This window comes from Rhyacophila brunnea, unplaced genomic scaffold, assembly GCF_057557595.1.
Source record: "Rhyacophila brunnea isolate RB1 unplaced genomic scaffold, BYU_Rbru_1.0 scaffold_11, whole genome shotgun sequence".
NCBI classification, from domain to species: Eukaryota; Metazoa; Arthropoda; class Insecta; order Trichoptera; family Rhyacophilidae; genus Rhyacophila; species Rhyacophila brunnea.
The window spans coordinates 44,070,080-44,089,134 of record NW_028232763.1 but is presented as its reverse complement, the minus strand read 5'-3'; the positions used below and the strand labels follow the sequence as shown (position 1 = coordinate 44,089,134).

Genomic DNA, 19,055 nt, shown 5'->3' with positions numbered 1-19,055 from the left:
ACATAATTTGAAAACATCTCATGTTTATATTATACACACTACAAAAAATCTCTTTGTAGAAAAAATACGACACCCGATGGGACTTAAACCTGTATCCGCTGGATTTGCGTCAGTGTATTTTAACAATTAAGCTACGAGCATTCTACTTAATTACGATTCTTACTAGTAGTTGTTACATGAAATGTTTATCGAATTGCGTTATAATGTTGGCTATCGGTTTTAGTATATTAAATTTCGGTAAGTATCAATTAATTCTTTAATTATTACTGGTCGACGTTACGGATCACTCCATTATTAAGTTTTTACTTAGACTTACTAACTATTTAATAAACTATAGCACGTGTGCATGACGTTAAATATGACCATAATTATTATAAACATTAATTATTTATGTTTTAATTCATATTTTTTTTTATAATTTAACACTGCCGTGAAGTGCAATAAAAGTGTTGTAGTGAAACTGTACTAACTGTAATCAGTAATATAAGTTAAAAAAATCGCAAACACACGGGGTCTGAAAACATCACATAAATATATTTTAACCTAACATGGAATCGAATTTGGAGCCCCTAAATGACTTCTTACTCTCGGACTTGCGTTGGCAGCATTATATGTGAATAAGATAGGGCAGAACCAGGATTCGAAACTGAGATCCACGACGATTTAGTCTGACGCGGTACCATTTCGCCATCGTGGGTAATTCAAAACTTAACGTAATAATATATTGTGTAAAATTAAATCATGTTCATTGTTTCGTACATTATTATGGACACATTTATATGCCTTTATGGATACCAACTCCGTATTTATTATCAAGGTTTCACTAAGAATGCAAATAAGTCTATTTGATGTTAATACAAAAGAATGCCTTATGGGAAATCATTCGTCTACCCGCATTGCATATTGCTGGTTGATATGAGACTGCTATGCAAAATCTGTGTAAAATTCTTTGTAGTGCAAAGCACTAATATTTGTCTTCAATGCTTTGATGTAAATGAGAACTATTTTCTTTAAAATTCGATTTGTAGCCAGTTTGTAGCTTTCCCATTGAAAAAAATGTAATAAAATAACTTTTTGAATCTTTTACTACACTGATACGTCTCTTTGTCTGATTACGTCGTATATAAATATATCAAATTAATGATATTCACTTGTATTGATGTAATATAATTAAGTATATAAAAATATTAAACTTATTTTTATATACTTAACATCATTTCCAATCTAGAGCCGGAGTTCAAAGTTATGAAGCGTATATTTCTACACAAGGAATGAACTTCTGAACATAAATGACGTCGTAGGTTTAAAATGAATGGATGTATTAGAGGTACTAATCATATTTTATATGATTAAAACACCAAGATTTGAAAAAAATTAATAGTTTTAATATCCCATCGTAAATTATTTTGATTATTTTTATTACATCAATGTAAAAATCAAAATTATTTCTCATGATTGCTGGAAGGTCTCAAATGTCCATATCTGAGTTTTGTAAATTAAAAGTTGTACTAATATTTGCCGAAATATTGGACAATCGAGATGGAGATGAAGAACGTCTTCATTATATATGTTGTCCCAAGGGCACTTTAGATTTGTTATTTATTTTTGAAACCCATGCTGGTCATATAACTTATAGTTTTTGTATAATACAAGTTGTGATATACTGATATAAAAAAAATGTACCATCCGTAGGAATAAAATATACTGAAAAATCCACGACTATAGATATATTTTTTTTCAATTTCTCATTCGCAACGCCGGCACATAATACGACGGCGCTTATTCATTGTGCAATGGGCACCAGGCAGGTATTTCTTTGTATTACAATATTGCTCGCACGCTGAGATCGTTTTAAAAATTTCCCCCGACGAGTGAATACGACGGCGGCGTGTGCTTTTCGGGCTGGAGGCTTGATTCGTATGCGTCGACAGTCGATAGGGCGCCGCGACGCCGATAGGACGTCCCGCAAGACGAGAGCTTACAGCAAAAGCTCAGCGTAAATCTAGCAAGTGGACGAAACTTTGTTTCGCGAGAGGCTCAGATCCAACTGACAAGTTTTTATTTTACTTGAATATTTTATCACAGTGAAATAATTCAAACAACAGAATTTATAAAAAATAGGCACTATACGTAAAGTTACCAGTGCGTTTTATTTACGCTATAAAAAACTAGTAAAGTGGTAATATAATAATAATTATATATTGTTTTTCTGCAACAAGGTTTTTGTCGAATTGTTCAAGATTTGATTCTCAATTAGGTATTTTTAAAAAACCTGTGACCTAAGTATGTCGGTATTACTTATATAAAAAATCTTTAATTAGAAAATATTGATGTCGTGAATGTGCTATTAAATACGTAGCTATTATAAAATTGATGGTTTAAATCACGAAATGTTATAAAATTAAAATTAAAATTAAAAAGTTTTAATGAGTTGAATTTAATATAATACTTAACTTAGTTAAATGTGTATCTAAGTGTATTTAACATTAACATGTGAATTATAAGTGTAATAATTGTTACGTGTAAAATTTAATTATTATGTTTGTTAGTTTATAAGTATAGTGTAAAAACCTTCTCTCAAAATGTGGATGATAAAAAATATACTCCTTCAGATACTCATTGTGTATCTAAATCTCATAGGTAAGTTGAATGTTAATATATAATTTATTAATTTATGTATTATTAGATTGAAAAAATATAATATTATTTATTAATATTGATTGTGAAGTAATTATAATACGTATTTATTTGCCAACATAATTTGATTTGAAGAAAATCATGATGGTTCATAAAAAAATAGATTGGAATTCGATTTTTAGTGTGTATTCTTAAATGAATTATATTAATTTGCAATGTACTTATACTTCATAATTATGTATTCATGGTTACGATATATACGACATTCATTAAATGTATAACTACCAAACAATTACTTTATTCTTATGGATTTAAGTTTTGTACTATTCCATTTGATTCGATTTTTGTGACCCGTGTTTCGCCTTTCGGCATCTGCAGACACTTTGTGCACTCACCGTGGACGCACTTTTTTACCTACTTTATTATATTAATTTATTATAACATAAGATAGAATAAATTATATTCGTTTTCATAGTGTTTTTACCTGTTGGTGAGTGCACGTAGTATCTGAAGATGCAATAAGGCAAAACCCGGGTCATAAAAAAACGACTCAAATGGATAGTACAAAACTTAAATATATAAGAAATTAAATTTAAATTCTACCAAGTACCTTCGGTCGATAGTATTAATTGCTTTATTCCTTCTTAATACTGCTAATTGATATCGTAGGTCTCGAGTTTAAAACCCGGGTCTAGGAAATTAACATGTTACCTCTTTTAAAACGTGTATTTGTTCCCAAAGGATATTATAACTATTGAGTTAACCATGTGGCCAACATCCATTTCTCGTAAACCTCTTCCTTAGATGTCCAAGATTAATCTCGGATTGTAGAACTAATGGTAAGGATCCTGTTGGGATAATATTTTATAAAATGAAATAATTACCAATTTATCCGAATAATTAAATAACGATCAAGACATGTTTGGCTTGATTGGAAGCACATTGTAATGATAATAAGCCGATAAAACGGATCAATTAAGGATTACGTTTATAATGTTTGTTGTGATAAACCGATCAGTTAAACAGATACTCAGTGTTAATCGTGAAATAGATTTTTTACTAACACACCACAGTGATTGATGAGGATACTAATAGAATATGTATTATTAAATAATAAATCATTATCATTTAGTAAAAACCTGTTTAATAAATCTAAGAAAATCAAACATTCGCACTATAGACAGTACAATGTAGGTATAACCAGGTCTAGCTTACGACGGGATATTTTCAAGACAGCAGAATAACGAGTGACGTTTATGGGAACATGACAGTAAATATTTTGGTTATTTTTCTTCTTCTTCGATGAACCGGCTTTTAAAAAGCTACGGGATATCACTCCAGAAGTAAGAATAGGCCAATTTTCTTCATCTTGTATCAGCTCATTCAAATTGAATTTTAGTGCACATGAATCGCATGAAAATGTGTGTCTTATACCTTGTATATTTTAACACGAATTTTTTAGCAGACCAAACCAATATATTATAGTACATTTGGGCGCCTGAATAGTATCTCTAAAACAACTGATCTTCCATTGTATATTAAGCATAGAGTGTTCAAACAATGTGTAATAATATGTAAGTGTTTTAATATAAGATAAATCCAGAAATTATAGAAAGTATCGTAATATGGCATGGAATGGTCATGGTGTGTAAAACTCCCACCTCCGCACCCGTTATATATGCAACCACGTAGATGTGCGGCCGCCTACCATAACCCTGACGTGTGCCAGATCAAAGAATTTAAGCCATCATTTTGTCCCGAGCAGAGCCGCACGGGACTGGTGATGCAACCTTGTACCAAAGTGCGAATGAATGATGTTAATTTATATGGCAACTATCAAAGTGACTTTAATTTGAAGAGTCGTAAGGGAGTCGGGAGTGTCCCGCCCCCTGTACGCTTTGGCAAATTTTGCAAATTGAGCATAATGCGGAAAGACCACAAAAAAGCAATGCATAAAAAGGCAGACGGGAGTACACTCTGTGATAGAGGCTGCCAAGCAAATGGTATGGTGATATGCTAGATATATGGCACTAAATAACCACAGGGGTGACCAAAAACCTGCTAGATGTACGATCTTATAAATTTCACTAGATGTACGTTCTAGCAAAGATTCTGGGGCCGAAAAGAGGGCAAGGGATGCTTTCATCCAATATTGGATTGATCCCGACTGATGATGTGGATGAGCATTATTGCAGGTTTAGTAAATTATCAGAGAATTCCCATTTCAATCAATTTTCCCGGGTTACCAAACCATTAATATTTGCTAGTAAAGCTATTAAGCTCGTAAGTGAACTTACGAATAAGTAAGTTGAGTAGACATGGACTGCGTTTTTTACATAGGAATCCAAAGTACCTAAATATATTTTTTTGATAATCATTGTCTGAAAAGACACCGTGTGTAACTGAAATTTAATATAAAACTCGTAGAATTTTATACGAACCCGATAAAGCTTTATTTTGTGATAGACTCGTGAATATATTCAAGAATATTTAATACACATGCTAAGTACAACGTATGTAGTATTTACTTAGCTCTAATAAAATGTTATTATAGTGTATAGTGCAAAGGTTATCGTGTTGCGCTTTTATAGGTCACAGGTTCAAGTTCTGCTTATTTATCGTTTTTTTTATATCGTAAATTTATGATATACATTATAAATTTATGGTGATTTCTATTAGCATGGGATTATATAATTACTTAGGTAATATCATAAGAATTTTTAAATTTGCGAGTTGTTCACAGTTTTCCATAAATTAATAACGGTTTTAAAAATCCCGCATTTACCTTTCGGAATCTTCAGACTTCTTCTGAGTTCGCCATGCACTCAAATGTACTTTGACTGAATTAACATGACTTTAAGAAGAGGGGTGCCCATGATGGGAGAGATGAGCACGTAGAGGCAATATTAAAAATTGTAGTAAGTAACAAAAGCCAAAACAAAACAGCCGAACATTCTAAGTGAAGAAATCTTCACGTTGGGAGTATGACGCCGCAAGTTTTCTAAATGCAACAACATTGGTCTTTGTGGCGATCAGGTCGGAGGGTCCGATGAGCCCAATACCTGGTTGAACTGACTTGAGCAGCGCTTTCTTTTCGTACACATTTTATGACAATCCCAAAAGATAATTTTATAACAATATATAATATGTATTTTCTAGGGCCTAATGTGTTTTATCAATTGAGCTACCTGCGTCCTAATAATTACTTATTTGTATTCATACATCTGTGGGGCGGTTAATTGTTATAATAAGTTAACCGTATTAACTGTCAAAAGTGCTATGTTTTAACTTTTAGAGCGAGATAGAGAGTTTTGGCAGCTTAGACTAGTGATTATCAACCTTTTTTTGTTTAACGTATCCACGATAGTTTTATAGAATATCGAGCAACTCCTATCTGGCCAATACATAATACTAAGGTCCAGGTAGGATATCTACTAAAAAACATGTAAAATAGTAATATACCGGGGCAAAATACTCTTTAACATATTACTGTCCAAAGCTATTAATTAGGTAGACCATTAATATGCATATACATACTACAATAAATAATATAGCAGTACATTATCGCCGTGTTGAATCTATAACGTGCATGTTTTAGTGATGTTAATTACTGTCAACCAGATTCTTAATCTTTTCTAAAAATAAGTTTTTATTAATTGTTTAAAGATAGATGACGATAAATCTGTTTTACTTTATTTCCAATTTGATGTAAAGTTGTAACTTTTGTGAACTCTTACCCCTGTCAACTCCAGAGTAATGCTGTACTTTCGTTGAGAATCACTAATTTTAGCTAAAGAAAATAAATAAATTAACCAAAATAAAAGAAAATATTTGTTAAAATAAAAATATTATGCTATTTTTATATTCAAGTGGATAACAAAAGATTAATGAACATTGCATTGTTTATTGAATAGTAAAGCACAACGCCCGGTATGTGATGGTTCTGGTCGCATTCAAATAAATACCTAAATATAATTTATTGTCTTAGCAAAATGATGACACCCGTGATGAACCTATCGTAATGTGTTCTGTTCGCTCATATTTTTTTTGTCATTAGTTTGAATCCCGGGTATGGAAAATTCACATGTCATTTTTCAATCTGTATTTGAACGTAAAGCATGCACCTAAAAGGTGTATCAACAATTCTATTCTAACATATCAAGTGATTAATGTAAGAAATATATCACATTTATCATTTTATGTATTCTGGCAGTTAATTATCATACGAAGTTAACTGACAAAAGTGCTATCTTTTAACACCCCCTCCTTTGACTGTGTTAACTTTTAGAGTGAGATATAGTACGTCAATTACATATGGAAAATTGAGATATTGTGAGATGCGACTACTTTTAAAAATAATCTACCTCACGGATCACGGCCGCCGCCTCATTTTACGGTTTCCCGTGAGCTGTCAAATATAGAGTGCTGAATAGTAACATGTATTTTTATTAATACATATTATGTACTTCAATGATATGACAAACAAAATTGTAGGTTTTGTTGAGATGTTCAATTCTTGTTTGATGTTTCAATACAACATTTCTGGGTTCGGGTGGAAAAACCATAGATATACCTACCTCCAAAAACATAGTACCCAAATTTGACCGTGCTTTGCAAATAATACTTCAAATACATTATTTATTATGATGCACGTCACGCACTGTCATGGTGTCACGGCGACAAATTTAGTCTATGGTTTCGTCATACTGCAGAATATTTTGAACTATCACTATTTCTATAAATTCAATGATGGAGAGTCCCAACTCTAATGTATTAGTATTTTGAATTACTATTTATTGTCCATGCTATTAACTGCAGTTTCTATGCGTGCACACGTTAAAATTATTTGTGATATTGCATCCATAGATAATATTTTGAACAGAACCCAACCTGCAGACCATAGATAGTAGTCAACATTCTTATAGAAAATACATAGTGCCAACCGCTAAAAACAAAACATGAGTCGAAAATGTGTAGGCATGTAGAAAACGATAAAAAAAACGTTCATAGAGTCATGCCATTGTGTCGATGCAGTGCGGTACGCGTAAGGTGACCTCATTGTTATTCTGGTGATTTAGGCAGATTTTTCTAACTGTTAATATTCGTATAAAGGTTCAAAATGTGCTACGGGATGGGAGTCACCGAGAAACCAAGAAAAACAACATTACACACTTTTTTCCCGTAGCGGCAATTAACTGTGACATCACGTGATAGTACGCGACGTGTATATATTTGAACCTTAAGAGACACTAGTTCATGCTATTTTCATGTCTTTATTATCCTAATATAATATAGAGTTGAGGTATAAACACTCATATAAACAACGCTTAGAACACTTTAAAGTTTCTAAATGTGGGTGTAAATTATACACAAATTGTGAATCAGAAATGATGAATGGAAAGAGAAATCAAAGACAATTTAGGTTATATCGAGGATGATTGATTCAAACTGATTTGAGCTTATTACTCTATTCCTACTAAGAACTGCGACAGACAGGCAATATAATATAAGTAAGTAAAATAATCGTCGTCATCCGATAATGTAGGATATGGTACAGAACAAAGAAGAAACGCTGTGTTTCTTGTAAAGAATATATAATTATTATAATAATAATTATCATATTTTTCTATTTGATTCTTTGAAGTACTTTGATAATTGAATCATAACGGATGTTTTGAATACAACATAATTAGAATCATTTTATCATCTATCCCGGAGCGATAAAGCCTTTGTTAAAATCAAAATGTTTCTCACTAATTAGTCTATCGAACGGAAGTAACGAAGTGAGCCAGCTGCTGATATTAAAATTGATAGGAAATTATTGAAAATTTGGTATAATAATGTTGCTTTATCAGACTTTACCGACAAACTCTATGTACATAATATTCTGTACCTCAAAGCCAGTGTATCTAAAGTCCAAAATAAACACTTTCAGTAAAATGCAATTAGTGATTTTTCAACACCTTAATCTTAGCGTAGTGACGGTTTTATGATTTTAGGAATTTTGGATTTTGATTATGAATATATGCAAAAGATGAATTTGTTCTAAAAGATAAGATACTCTTGGTTGCTGAATCGGTATTTAATATGCATAATTTGAAAACATCTCATGCATATACACACTAAATAATAAAATCAAATTTAGTAAGATGCCCGTAGCTTAATTATTATTGTAAAAGTATCATGGCGCGAATCTAGCAGATCCAGTTTCAAGTCCCGTCGGGTGTCGTATTTTTTCTATAAAATGATTTTTTTTAGTGTAAATATGCATGAGATGTTTTCAAATTATGTACTTGTTAATTAGTAAATTATGTAATGTAAATTAATACATACAAAAATGGACATGTGAAATAAAATGTTCACCAACATTATGAAGGGCATAGAGGACGAAGGCATGATGTCAGTAAATTTTCGAAATGAAGATTAGTAATATCATATTAGTAATATGCCATCTAGTAGCAAATTTTTTGTACTTTAAAATCATGCAACACTATAGAGCAAGAAAACTTGGAGTCATAAGTAATTCCACCTTAAAATTTTGACACACTAGGTTAAAAAGGCTGGCTGTTGACGCTTCCTAACAAATAACTGAACATCACTTCAAAATATAAACAGTATCATTCTGCATAATATTTTACTTCATAATTATTGTACTTAAATAAATAAATAATTCACAAAACTTTTATTATTTTTATTTACCGTATCTTGTGATAATAAATAGTTCAAAACGACATCCTCCCTTTATGTATTGTTAATTTGAGGGTTAGTCTATTGTTTTAAATCTTTAAAATTAAAAGATTTCCATGGTTTTGGCTTTATTAGCAATACATAAAAAATCAAGTGGCAGAAAATAGATCAATATGAGTTTGCAATCATAAATTTCGTCTCCTGAACATTTTAACAAAACTGACATCCCTCTTTTTTCCTCTGTACCCATCATATCGATATAAACATTCTGAAAAACTTGAACGCGAGGTAAATTCGCTTTGCCCCTGTTTTATATTGATTGAGTAATTTGTAGGCTGGTATAATATATGTAATACAGGGCGGATTGTTATTTGCATACATTGCTACGCTCAACAGCGAAGTTCCCGAGTATTACGCAGTAACAAAAGAATAAAAACTCAATCTGACGATAATCATCGCGTAATGACGCCATTTTATTTTCGTGCAGCGTTCGTGATAACTGACAAATTTTCAAATTCCCCTTTGAATACGAAATGAAACGTTAATTTGTGGCAGGTGGTTTTTTTTCGTTTAACTCTCACTGCATACTTGTATAAGCGCGCTTACCTGTTTGTTGACAAGTCGCATGACACAGTAGTCATGTATCACCAGGATGTTAAAATCAGAGCGTTGGAGCGGAGCTCGGAGCAGGAGCACGGAGCACTGGAGCAATGGGATTTTACCCGGAGCATCGAAAATTTTTAGTGCTCCACAGCTCCGGATATTTTTTTTTATTATTAAATTTTCGTTATAAAATCCAAAGAAAATAGTATATTTTGACACTGCAACACTGGAATTATTTGAAATATGGCAACAGTGCCGAGTGATAAATAACCTCACTTTTTTGACGGAAAAAACAAATAATGAGAGACGATTTGCTGTCGGTTTTGTTTGATAGAATTGATAACGAAACTGGCGATTATTTTAAAACTACTTATTTTTTTAACATTTATGTGCATATTTATAATGTTTATTAAAACTTTTTTACCCGGAGCGGAGCAGACACTGGAGCGGAGCCAGAGCAAATATTAGGTCACGGAGCGGAGCTGGAGCAGAGCAACTCAAAAAAGGTTCCACTCTAACGCTCTGGTTAAAATGATCACATTGCGTCAAGGGGGGTTGAGGATTTGGATGTTGGTGAGGGATAGCGGAAGCAGCGGTGTGTTCAGGCAATGACCTTTGATGTTAAGCTGATCTGGACTGCTGGCTCTTGGGAGGCTCTTCTAACTTCCGGGTCCACACATTTTTTGCTGTTTGTTATGTATTGCACTATCAATTTCATATGAATCAAGCAGAACTTTCTTTATATGGATGTTGACACTTAGTGGGTAATAGATGTATGATTGGGTGAATTATTACGGTAATGGACGCAGCTGTCGAACTGTAACTCGTGACTGAATAATTACTGTGGTGACAAGTGGCGGTCTCTATGCGATACGTCACTTCGAGTCATCCCGCATGTAGTTCGTTATGAGACTCGCGAATTGAATTACCGCGTTGACGACGGTCAAACTGTGACAAGTTTTGATTCCCACGTTGTCTTGATGTAACTAACTATTTATCAATCACGGTCGAATGATGACTCCGTAATTGACTTGATTGCCTGGACAGCGACAATATTATGAATTAGAGGTTGGAGGAAAATAGTGGAATAGAGGGCGACCCTAATTGGCCAAACCAATAACTATATAAAATATGTTATTACTTACCTATTTTAAGTACCTAACTCATTAAATATATTATATTCATTAAGAAAAATGTTTTATCTTTCATTCTATTTATTTGAAATTTTACAAAATAACTTATCTCAAGTTATTCCGCAATATTGTAATGCTTGAGACAAAGACTATTTTAGTCCTAAAATTGAAGATTTTCTAACTGTTATGTTACTTGGGTCAAATTATATTATTTTATTACGTATTTTCGTGTGTGATTTTTTATGTTGGTGAGGATATCGATTTTATTATAGAAACCAATAGGTACATCGAAAGTAAAATATAGGTTAGCACTGAAGTTATTTTGGGAATTTTCTATTTTATTTTACTCAAATTATAATAAAGAGTGTGTTTCTTGCCTTGCGACTAAATGTCTTGGGAGAACACGGGAAACGAGAGGCACACATACACTTTTTTTATTATTGTTACTTCAAAAATGAAAAATGTGGCCACTGTGATAATGTTACGACAAAGAAAAAAAGATAAAACAAGTTATTTTGTCTCAAATAATACAGTTTTACTGGGACTTAATATTTACCCAAATTAATTATGTAATTTAGAAAATTCTCAGAAAGTCTTTATTGGAAAAAAAAGTGGGCAGAATGAGATTCGAACTCAGATCTTTTACTCTAGGGGAGACTGTTCATATCGATTAGACTACCGATCCGTATATGACACATGCGACGCTTTGCCAATTAAATCTTTCATTAATTCATTTTCTCTGACTATTTGACCATATTATTTTGATCTCTTATATTATTAGCGTCAATGGTATTTTTGATGTTAAGCTATTTTTTTCAAATTGAAGTCACACAAAAGCTGCACATGTTATACGCAATCAATATTCAGAGCACATTCTTTGAAATTATTCTCTTATATTATCGAAAAGGGAGGTTTTTTAGGCAGAACAGAGCAATTTGGTCTAATCAGGCATAGGTACAGATTTGGTATTTTAAAGCCTTCAAAGAGTTTTTGTAGGCTTTGAAGGAAAGGATTGCGTACTATGTCCAATATCTTTTCAATTCGCATAATTCGTGTTTATTTTATTTTATTTTATTTCATAATCATCAGCCTGAATCTATCCACTGCTGTATGAAGCCATTTCCAAGCAGATTCCACTTCTCTCGGTCCTGTGCGTTGCATTGCCACGTATTTTCGCATAACTATATCATTTCATCGATACAGCAGCCTCTAGGTCTACCTTGCGGACGTTTTCTACCTTTTGGATACCACAAATGACCAGGAAGTCCATTTAAGTTTGTTGACCATTAAAGAACTTGAATCACTAGTTGAATTGTATAAATACCACAAACTGAAATTATTACATTGAACATTCTTCTTCTTATTAGAGGATATGGAAACCACGCTACGCCTCCAACAAGCCCTGTCACTCACCAATCTTCTTGCATCTTCCCAGATCATGTCAGCATCTTGTAACTTCACTGTATACACCATGTCATTGGTATTTAATAATCTTCCATGACACCGAAATTTGATTAATCCGGTGCTATTGCATGAAATTTTGATTTTCAAACCAATTCAAGATAAATTATAACGCAGTGGTCGATTCACTCTTGAATGCCGCCGATTAAGTTGTCAAATAGAATAGCATCATTGGCGTACTCCTGATTACACAGCTTCACTGTGGAGGTGACACCTGTGCTTCGATGAAGTGGTATTGACTTTTATAGTATGAAGTCGAAGAGAAACTATTTAAAAAATACTGAAAGGAAAACAGCTGTATGCTTAAGGCTATACCTCAGTTGAGGCATGGTCTATGGACAGACTTTCCAAAGATTGTCCCTTCTTCGAGCTATGTGTCCATCTCCACATGAGGCTCTTAATGAACTCTATCACATCGCAAGCCCTTGTCTGCTTCCTTATCCACTCATTCCTCTTTTTGTCCTTTCGTGTTATGCCCAGCATGCACCTCCCCATAGTAATAGTAGTTTCATAGTAATTATTATTATTCATAATTATTATGTATCAAAATTTTAAGATATTGTGATGAAGTTGCAATCAAATAACTCATAATTTAAAATACTTTGTTGGTTTCCGGTACCTACATTGTAAGAGCGGAATTCAGAATCCAATATTTCGATCTTAAGGATGAGTTGCCGAAAAGGATGACTTAACTATACTGACTATACTGACTATAGGGTTAAGGAATCCTTAACTATAGACTACTTTTGTAATGAACACTCCCCCTTCTGTATTACCATTCACCACTGACAAAATAAATTCGCATTTCTATAAAACAGTCCATACACTCAAATTCAATTAACAATTTATCTCAATATGGATATTTATAGTGTTAATTCGTTTGGCATGTACTTGCAGAATATTATTTATAGAAATACAAGATGCCAGACAGAATGACACTTGACGCTAGTGTTACCATGTTAAAAAAATTAGCTTGCGGTGCCTGTGGAATCACGTATAATGATTGATAACGGAAACATAAGAGTATTACAATTAAATATTAATTATGTATTTATAGTTATTGCATTTACAAAGTGCAGTTGTCATATTTTTGTGATTGTTTAACAATTACAAAATAATTTACCTAAGCTATAGGAAAGAGAATTCTTAAATATGATATTATTTTCAATAGAAAAAACGAACAAAGCTTTAAGACGAGGTGAACCATAGACAACACGATATTAACTAAGGACAATGTTTCTGCGTAGTGTTTTCTGCTAAGGAAAATTTAGTTATGACAAATGTTTCTGCATTCCGCTCCAAGTATTTTATTATACTTATTCAACCAGGAGGTTAAACATCCTAACTCAATTAAATATTATTATGTTTATTACGTATCGTGTTTTCATTTTAGCGGATAACACTGGGTATACAAATTAAAAAATTATACATATTATACCGAGTGAAACATCAAGTAAATTTAATTTAATAAATGATAAAAAAGTTATCACTCCCAAAACGGCTAAATATGATTAATTATTTTTTTAAATTACTGCGACCTTCACGAAGGCAGCAGTGGCGTTTTTTTAAATCACAGGCCTCACACAATATTAGGGTATCTTTGATTTATGCACAAATCCAAAATGGCCCACTCAAAAATGATTTAGGTAATTCGGAATATATTCGGACTTGACATGCGATATCCTTTGCACATATTTTAACCTTGAGACCTTTTTCTGTGGTGTCAAAATAAAAAGATTTTTTAAAAGCAAAGGTGACTTTTTCCGAGTTTTATGAAATACTGCTATTGCCACAAATACTTCAGTTAAAATATAATGTTAAATGGAGACATCTAAAGCAACGTAAACGTCAAAAATACTAAGGAAAGTAATGCCTTTGAAACGTTTTTTTTTTGTAAATTCGTAGGACGTGTGGAGCAAGGTTATATTCAGATGGGAAATGGTTGTAAACTATTCTCCCAACAATTTATTATATTGATTTTGTACTTTGAATCACATTCTAACTAATAAAAAAAACCATGAATGGACGAGGAAATGTCCTAAAATGTGTACGGAAAGAGAAGAGCCACTCGAGTCAATTCAACTTTAGCTGTTGGGTCTAACGGACCGTCCAACCTGGTGGCCACATTTTTTTTTCTTGAATTAAAAAAAATGCGACGTAATACTGTCAAGATCTTTTTAGGTACTTACAGTTTTGTAATATTTTTTGTCATTTACATTGTTTTCAAAATTAGCCTTAATGTCCTCCTATCTCCTACGATGGCCGCGCGGCTTAAGCGTAGGCATATAAAGTCCTGCGTCCCAGGTTCAAATCCTGGGTCTTGCAAGTACACATTTTAGTTTTTCAATTTGTGTATGAGTCAGAGTATGGACCTAGTAGGTTGAGCAAGTGGCTGACATACATTTCTTATAAAAACAAAATCTGTGAATACAAACCTCTACTCTATGGAGGTTCATATTATTTATGATCATATGAGGATCGGATGTAGTCAAAAAAAATCTCTCATAGGCTAAGATTCAGTCAAAGTACACTTGAGTGCATGGCGACCTAAGTCTTGGGTGTAAATGCTTGTGAGACGTTCCCAGGCATAAAATATATTGATGCTTTACAATTTACATCCAAACGTAGGGTCTCGTGATAAGCTCGATTAAAACCGGATGCGGTCTGATAGGGGCATTAAATTAAATGACAAAACCATGTAAAATAATAATATAAATTATTTCTATACGATATTTTTATGTCAATAGCTATAGTCTGACTTTTTAACCACTACGCCCGGAAGTTGCATAGACGGTGGAAACAAAAGATGAAAGAAAGATAATTTTAATGTTTTGAATTTTTTATTTATTGATTATTAGGGAATTTTAAATTTTCAAACCCTTGCAATCTTTTTTTCATGATGTGTTTAAACTATTAAATTAAAATTATTAAATCTATTAAAGTATCCCTACTAAATTCTTGCAGGTTTACAACTGGACGTGTTAAATATTTGAAAGTTTAAAATAATTGAAATGGTTTTAAATCAATGAGAATTTAAGTTATGTACCTAACCACAGTCGAAAGTATTAATAATTTAATAAACATAAATTTATTACCTTTTTTAAATACCATTTTCAGTAGGTGAATTCAAATGAAAAATACTTGTGGTTTTTTCAAATAAGCTACGATCAACAAATTTCAAACTTTATTTTAACTTCAAGGCATAAGCTATCAATATGTATATAACGCAAATAATATGGTCGAATAAAAAGCTTAATGCTAATAGCGGTATCTAGTGATAGAATAGAATGAATGCTTTTTTTAGATTTAAAACACTTTAAAATGTAAGCTGTTCTACAAGATGTATTAAATTACCTACGATACCTTCCCACTACATAGCAAAGAACGTCCTTTACAAAAAACCTTTTAAAACCGTTATAATTGAGTTTTACTGCTTAAATTAATAATAATTTTTGTGGTCAACTTAATACACCCACGATGGCTGCGCGGTTTAAGTGAGTCCCAGGTTTGAATCCTGTGGGCAAATACACATATTGTATTTCAATAAATTTGTGTATTATATATTTGAGTCAGGGTAAGGATCTGTTTGACAAGTGGCTAACATCCATTTGTAGTAAAAACAAAATTCTGTTAATAACGAACCTCCACCATGTGGAAGATCATATTCTGATATTATTAGGAACGTGCATGGTCGAAAAAAAATATTTAAAATTTTTTTAATTGCTTCATTGTTTTTTTACTATTTTAATTAGTCAACTTTGCGTCATTACAATATAAAGTCAATAAATATAGCAGGTGTAATAAATATTACGACCTATTTTACATACCTAGCTAAAATAATGAAAAGACTACAATAGGTGACCTTGAACCTTCATCCAAAAAATATTTGAGAGTAGTTTTTTAATGCCTTTGTGGGTACATTGTTATATTCACACCTAAAATGCGGCCGGAAATAAATTGGCTTTCTGAAGAACACTCGAAAAACTCTTCATTAAAAAAACCACTTCTGGTACCCTTAAACTACTTGATAATTTTATCATAAATCATAGCCAAGAATAAAGGCAGGAAATAGGTAAGTAACGACTTTTCCCTTGCAAAAATAGCTAGCGCAAAAGCTTTTATCGCGTTTTAAGAAACTTTTACGCTGTGGAATATAAACTTTCAAATTTTCAGCTTTGTATAATGCTTCAAAATTATTTTATCTCAGAGGAACTTTGAATAAATCTTTTAAAATTATACAGATTATTTATTTACACAGCCTTTAATCAGATTTAGTATACGACTCGGCAAACGTGCCATATTATGGTGAATAAAATATGTTTCTCCTTGAAATCGGTTGATTCTGTACTGCGTTTAATATTGCAAAGGAGTAGGATATAAGAAGGCAGAAGAGTCTTAGAAACACGTGTTCGGCTAATTTATTATGTTTTGTTCAAAAGCGACAGTTACTGTGAGCCCAGAAGCAGTGACGGTAAATAGGTGACACGGGTATAAGCTCGGTGGAAAAGCAATTACATTGATAGCATTACATTGTTTTTCCTTTATACATGTGCCCATCTACAATGATATTTTTTCATCCTTTCAAATGAATCAGCGTTTTTTATTATTATAACACTGTTTTGATTTATTAATTATTTTACTATCATATTATCCTAAGTAGTAGATAAAGTGCCCATTCAAGGTCGTACGAAAAAAATACTTACACTAAACTGACTAAACTATTTTTAATTAATATAAGCACCTATATATTTAGAAACACCATGTAAAACAGCAGAAAAGAATTGCCTAAAATTCCCTTATAAAGTTGGTACCTAATCCCATCATATAATATGGATTTATTTATAAAATATAAACACTTCCGGTTTAGTATTTATTTAGAGTTCAAAGACATTTAATCAATACTAACAGAGAATACTTCAAACGGTATACGAAAACAGATTAACAAGATAAGATGACTTGCTCGACCAAATAACCAGATGAACTTGCCTAAGAATTAGTTCGGTTCAGGTAGGTATCACATTTGACAACTTCATACCACACTTATTACTAGAAACGAATCTCGATAGTGTAATAATATGTTCAGTCTCAAAATAGAGGACCTGTGTGATCAAAAAGGTGAGAGCTAATCAGACTTAACTTACTAGCTGTACGACTGTGAGAGATATCAATTACGAAGTCAACAGTTAAATCCTAATCCGTCTACATAGTGCTTGCGGTGTCCTGTCAATGGGCAGCACCAGTTATGGATCTCTTTTCGAAGTCACGCAGCTATAATCATCATTTTTTTACCACTAACAAAGAACACTCTCGATGGCCGCGCGGCTTAAGCGTCGGCCTATAACGTCGTGGGTTTCAGGTTCGAATCCTGGGTATGTGCAAGTACACATATCGTTTTTCAATTTGTGTTTGAGTCAGAGTATGAATCTAATAGGTTGAGCAAGTGGCTTACATCATCAAAAATATATTTAAATCGAATAACAATTAATTATTATAAAGTCGTTTAACTACATTGGATTACATATGGTTAAATGCCTAACAGCCTTTTTAATATTCTATTTGACTAAATTAAACATGTTTTTTTATTTATTTTAATAATGATAGGGATATAATATTTCACTATTCACTTTTTATTATTTAAATAAAATATTTCGAAAAGGAAAATATCCTGCATTATGTAGTCCTGAAAATTTTTTGCGAATATCTCAAAATGGCGGAATATGGAGGTTACCAACATTGAAACTAAAAGCTTCACTTGTTTACAGACTACATAATATACAAAGGTATAAGAAGTTGTTCTTCGATATCTTAGGCGCTGGCCTTCCATCCGGGAGCCCTGAGTTCAATCTCAGTGAGGTCATAGTATATTTATGTGATTTTTCAAAGTTTGGGTGTTTATGATTGCTTGTCTTCTATTACTAAATAAACTGCTGTTTCATGATACTACAGTCATTGGGTCTTATACCATGTTGTAGTGTTAAAAATAAAATAGTTATTATAATATATTATGTAGCAATCATACCACTCAGTATTAAATGAGTAACACGCTTTTATATGTACATTTTTTTGTTGTCAAAATAATACAATAGAGCGATAATAATAGTCAGAATTTCCTCAATCATAACTAGATCAGTAAGGTCTGTTTTGATTTGTTAATTTTGACAATTTCTTGTAATAATAATATGTACTACATTGTACTATATCGTCCATCATCATCTACCGCCAAATATATTATATTCATAAATAAATAATTATTATTGTAAATGATATATTTTGCCATATTAATCTGTAGCATACTGGAAATATGCTCTGATATATATTTTCCAGGGATACAACCTAAGAGAAATAAGCGATACAAAAAATAGAAAGAAAAAGTTGCGTATTTCTGAGAGATACGAACATGGTTTCGCGTGTGAAGGAATGCGAGTCGTTCTGAAAGTGGTTGTATACACATTATAATAAATGTTCTCAGAGAAGATTTCGTATTTTCTCTGTAAAAGACTATTTGACATAGGTAGTTATTTACATGTTTTATGC

General features: G+C 32.3%; 1 protein-coding gene across 1 annotated transcript in view; it reads left to right on the top strand.

Annotated features, from left to right (window-relative positions):
- The first annotated feature begins 2,441 nt into the window (after positions 1–2,441).
- The window catches only part of LOC147078746 (uncharacterized), a 223,625-nt gene continuing 207,011 nt past the window's right edge, over positions 2,442–19,055 (top strand). Inside the window, exon 1 of the mRNA XM_085957675.1 lies at positions 2,442–2,640. Coding sequence (XP_085813801.1) covers positions 2,583–2,640 — 58 coding nt within the window. The 5' untranslated portion in view covers positions 2,442–2,582. The remainder of the gene's footprint in view (positions 2,641–19,055) is intronic.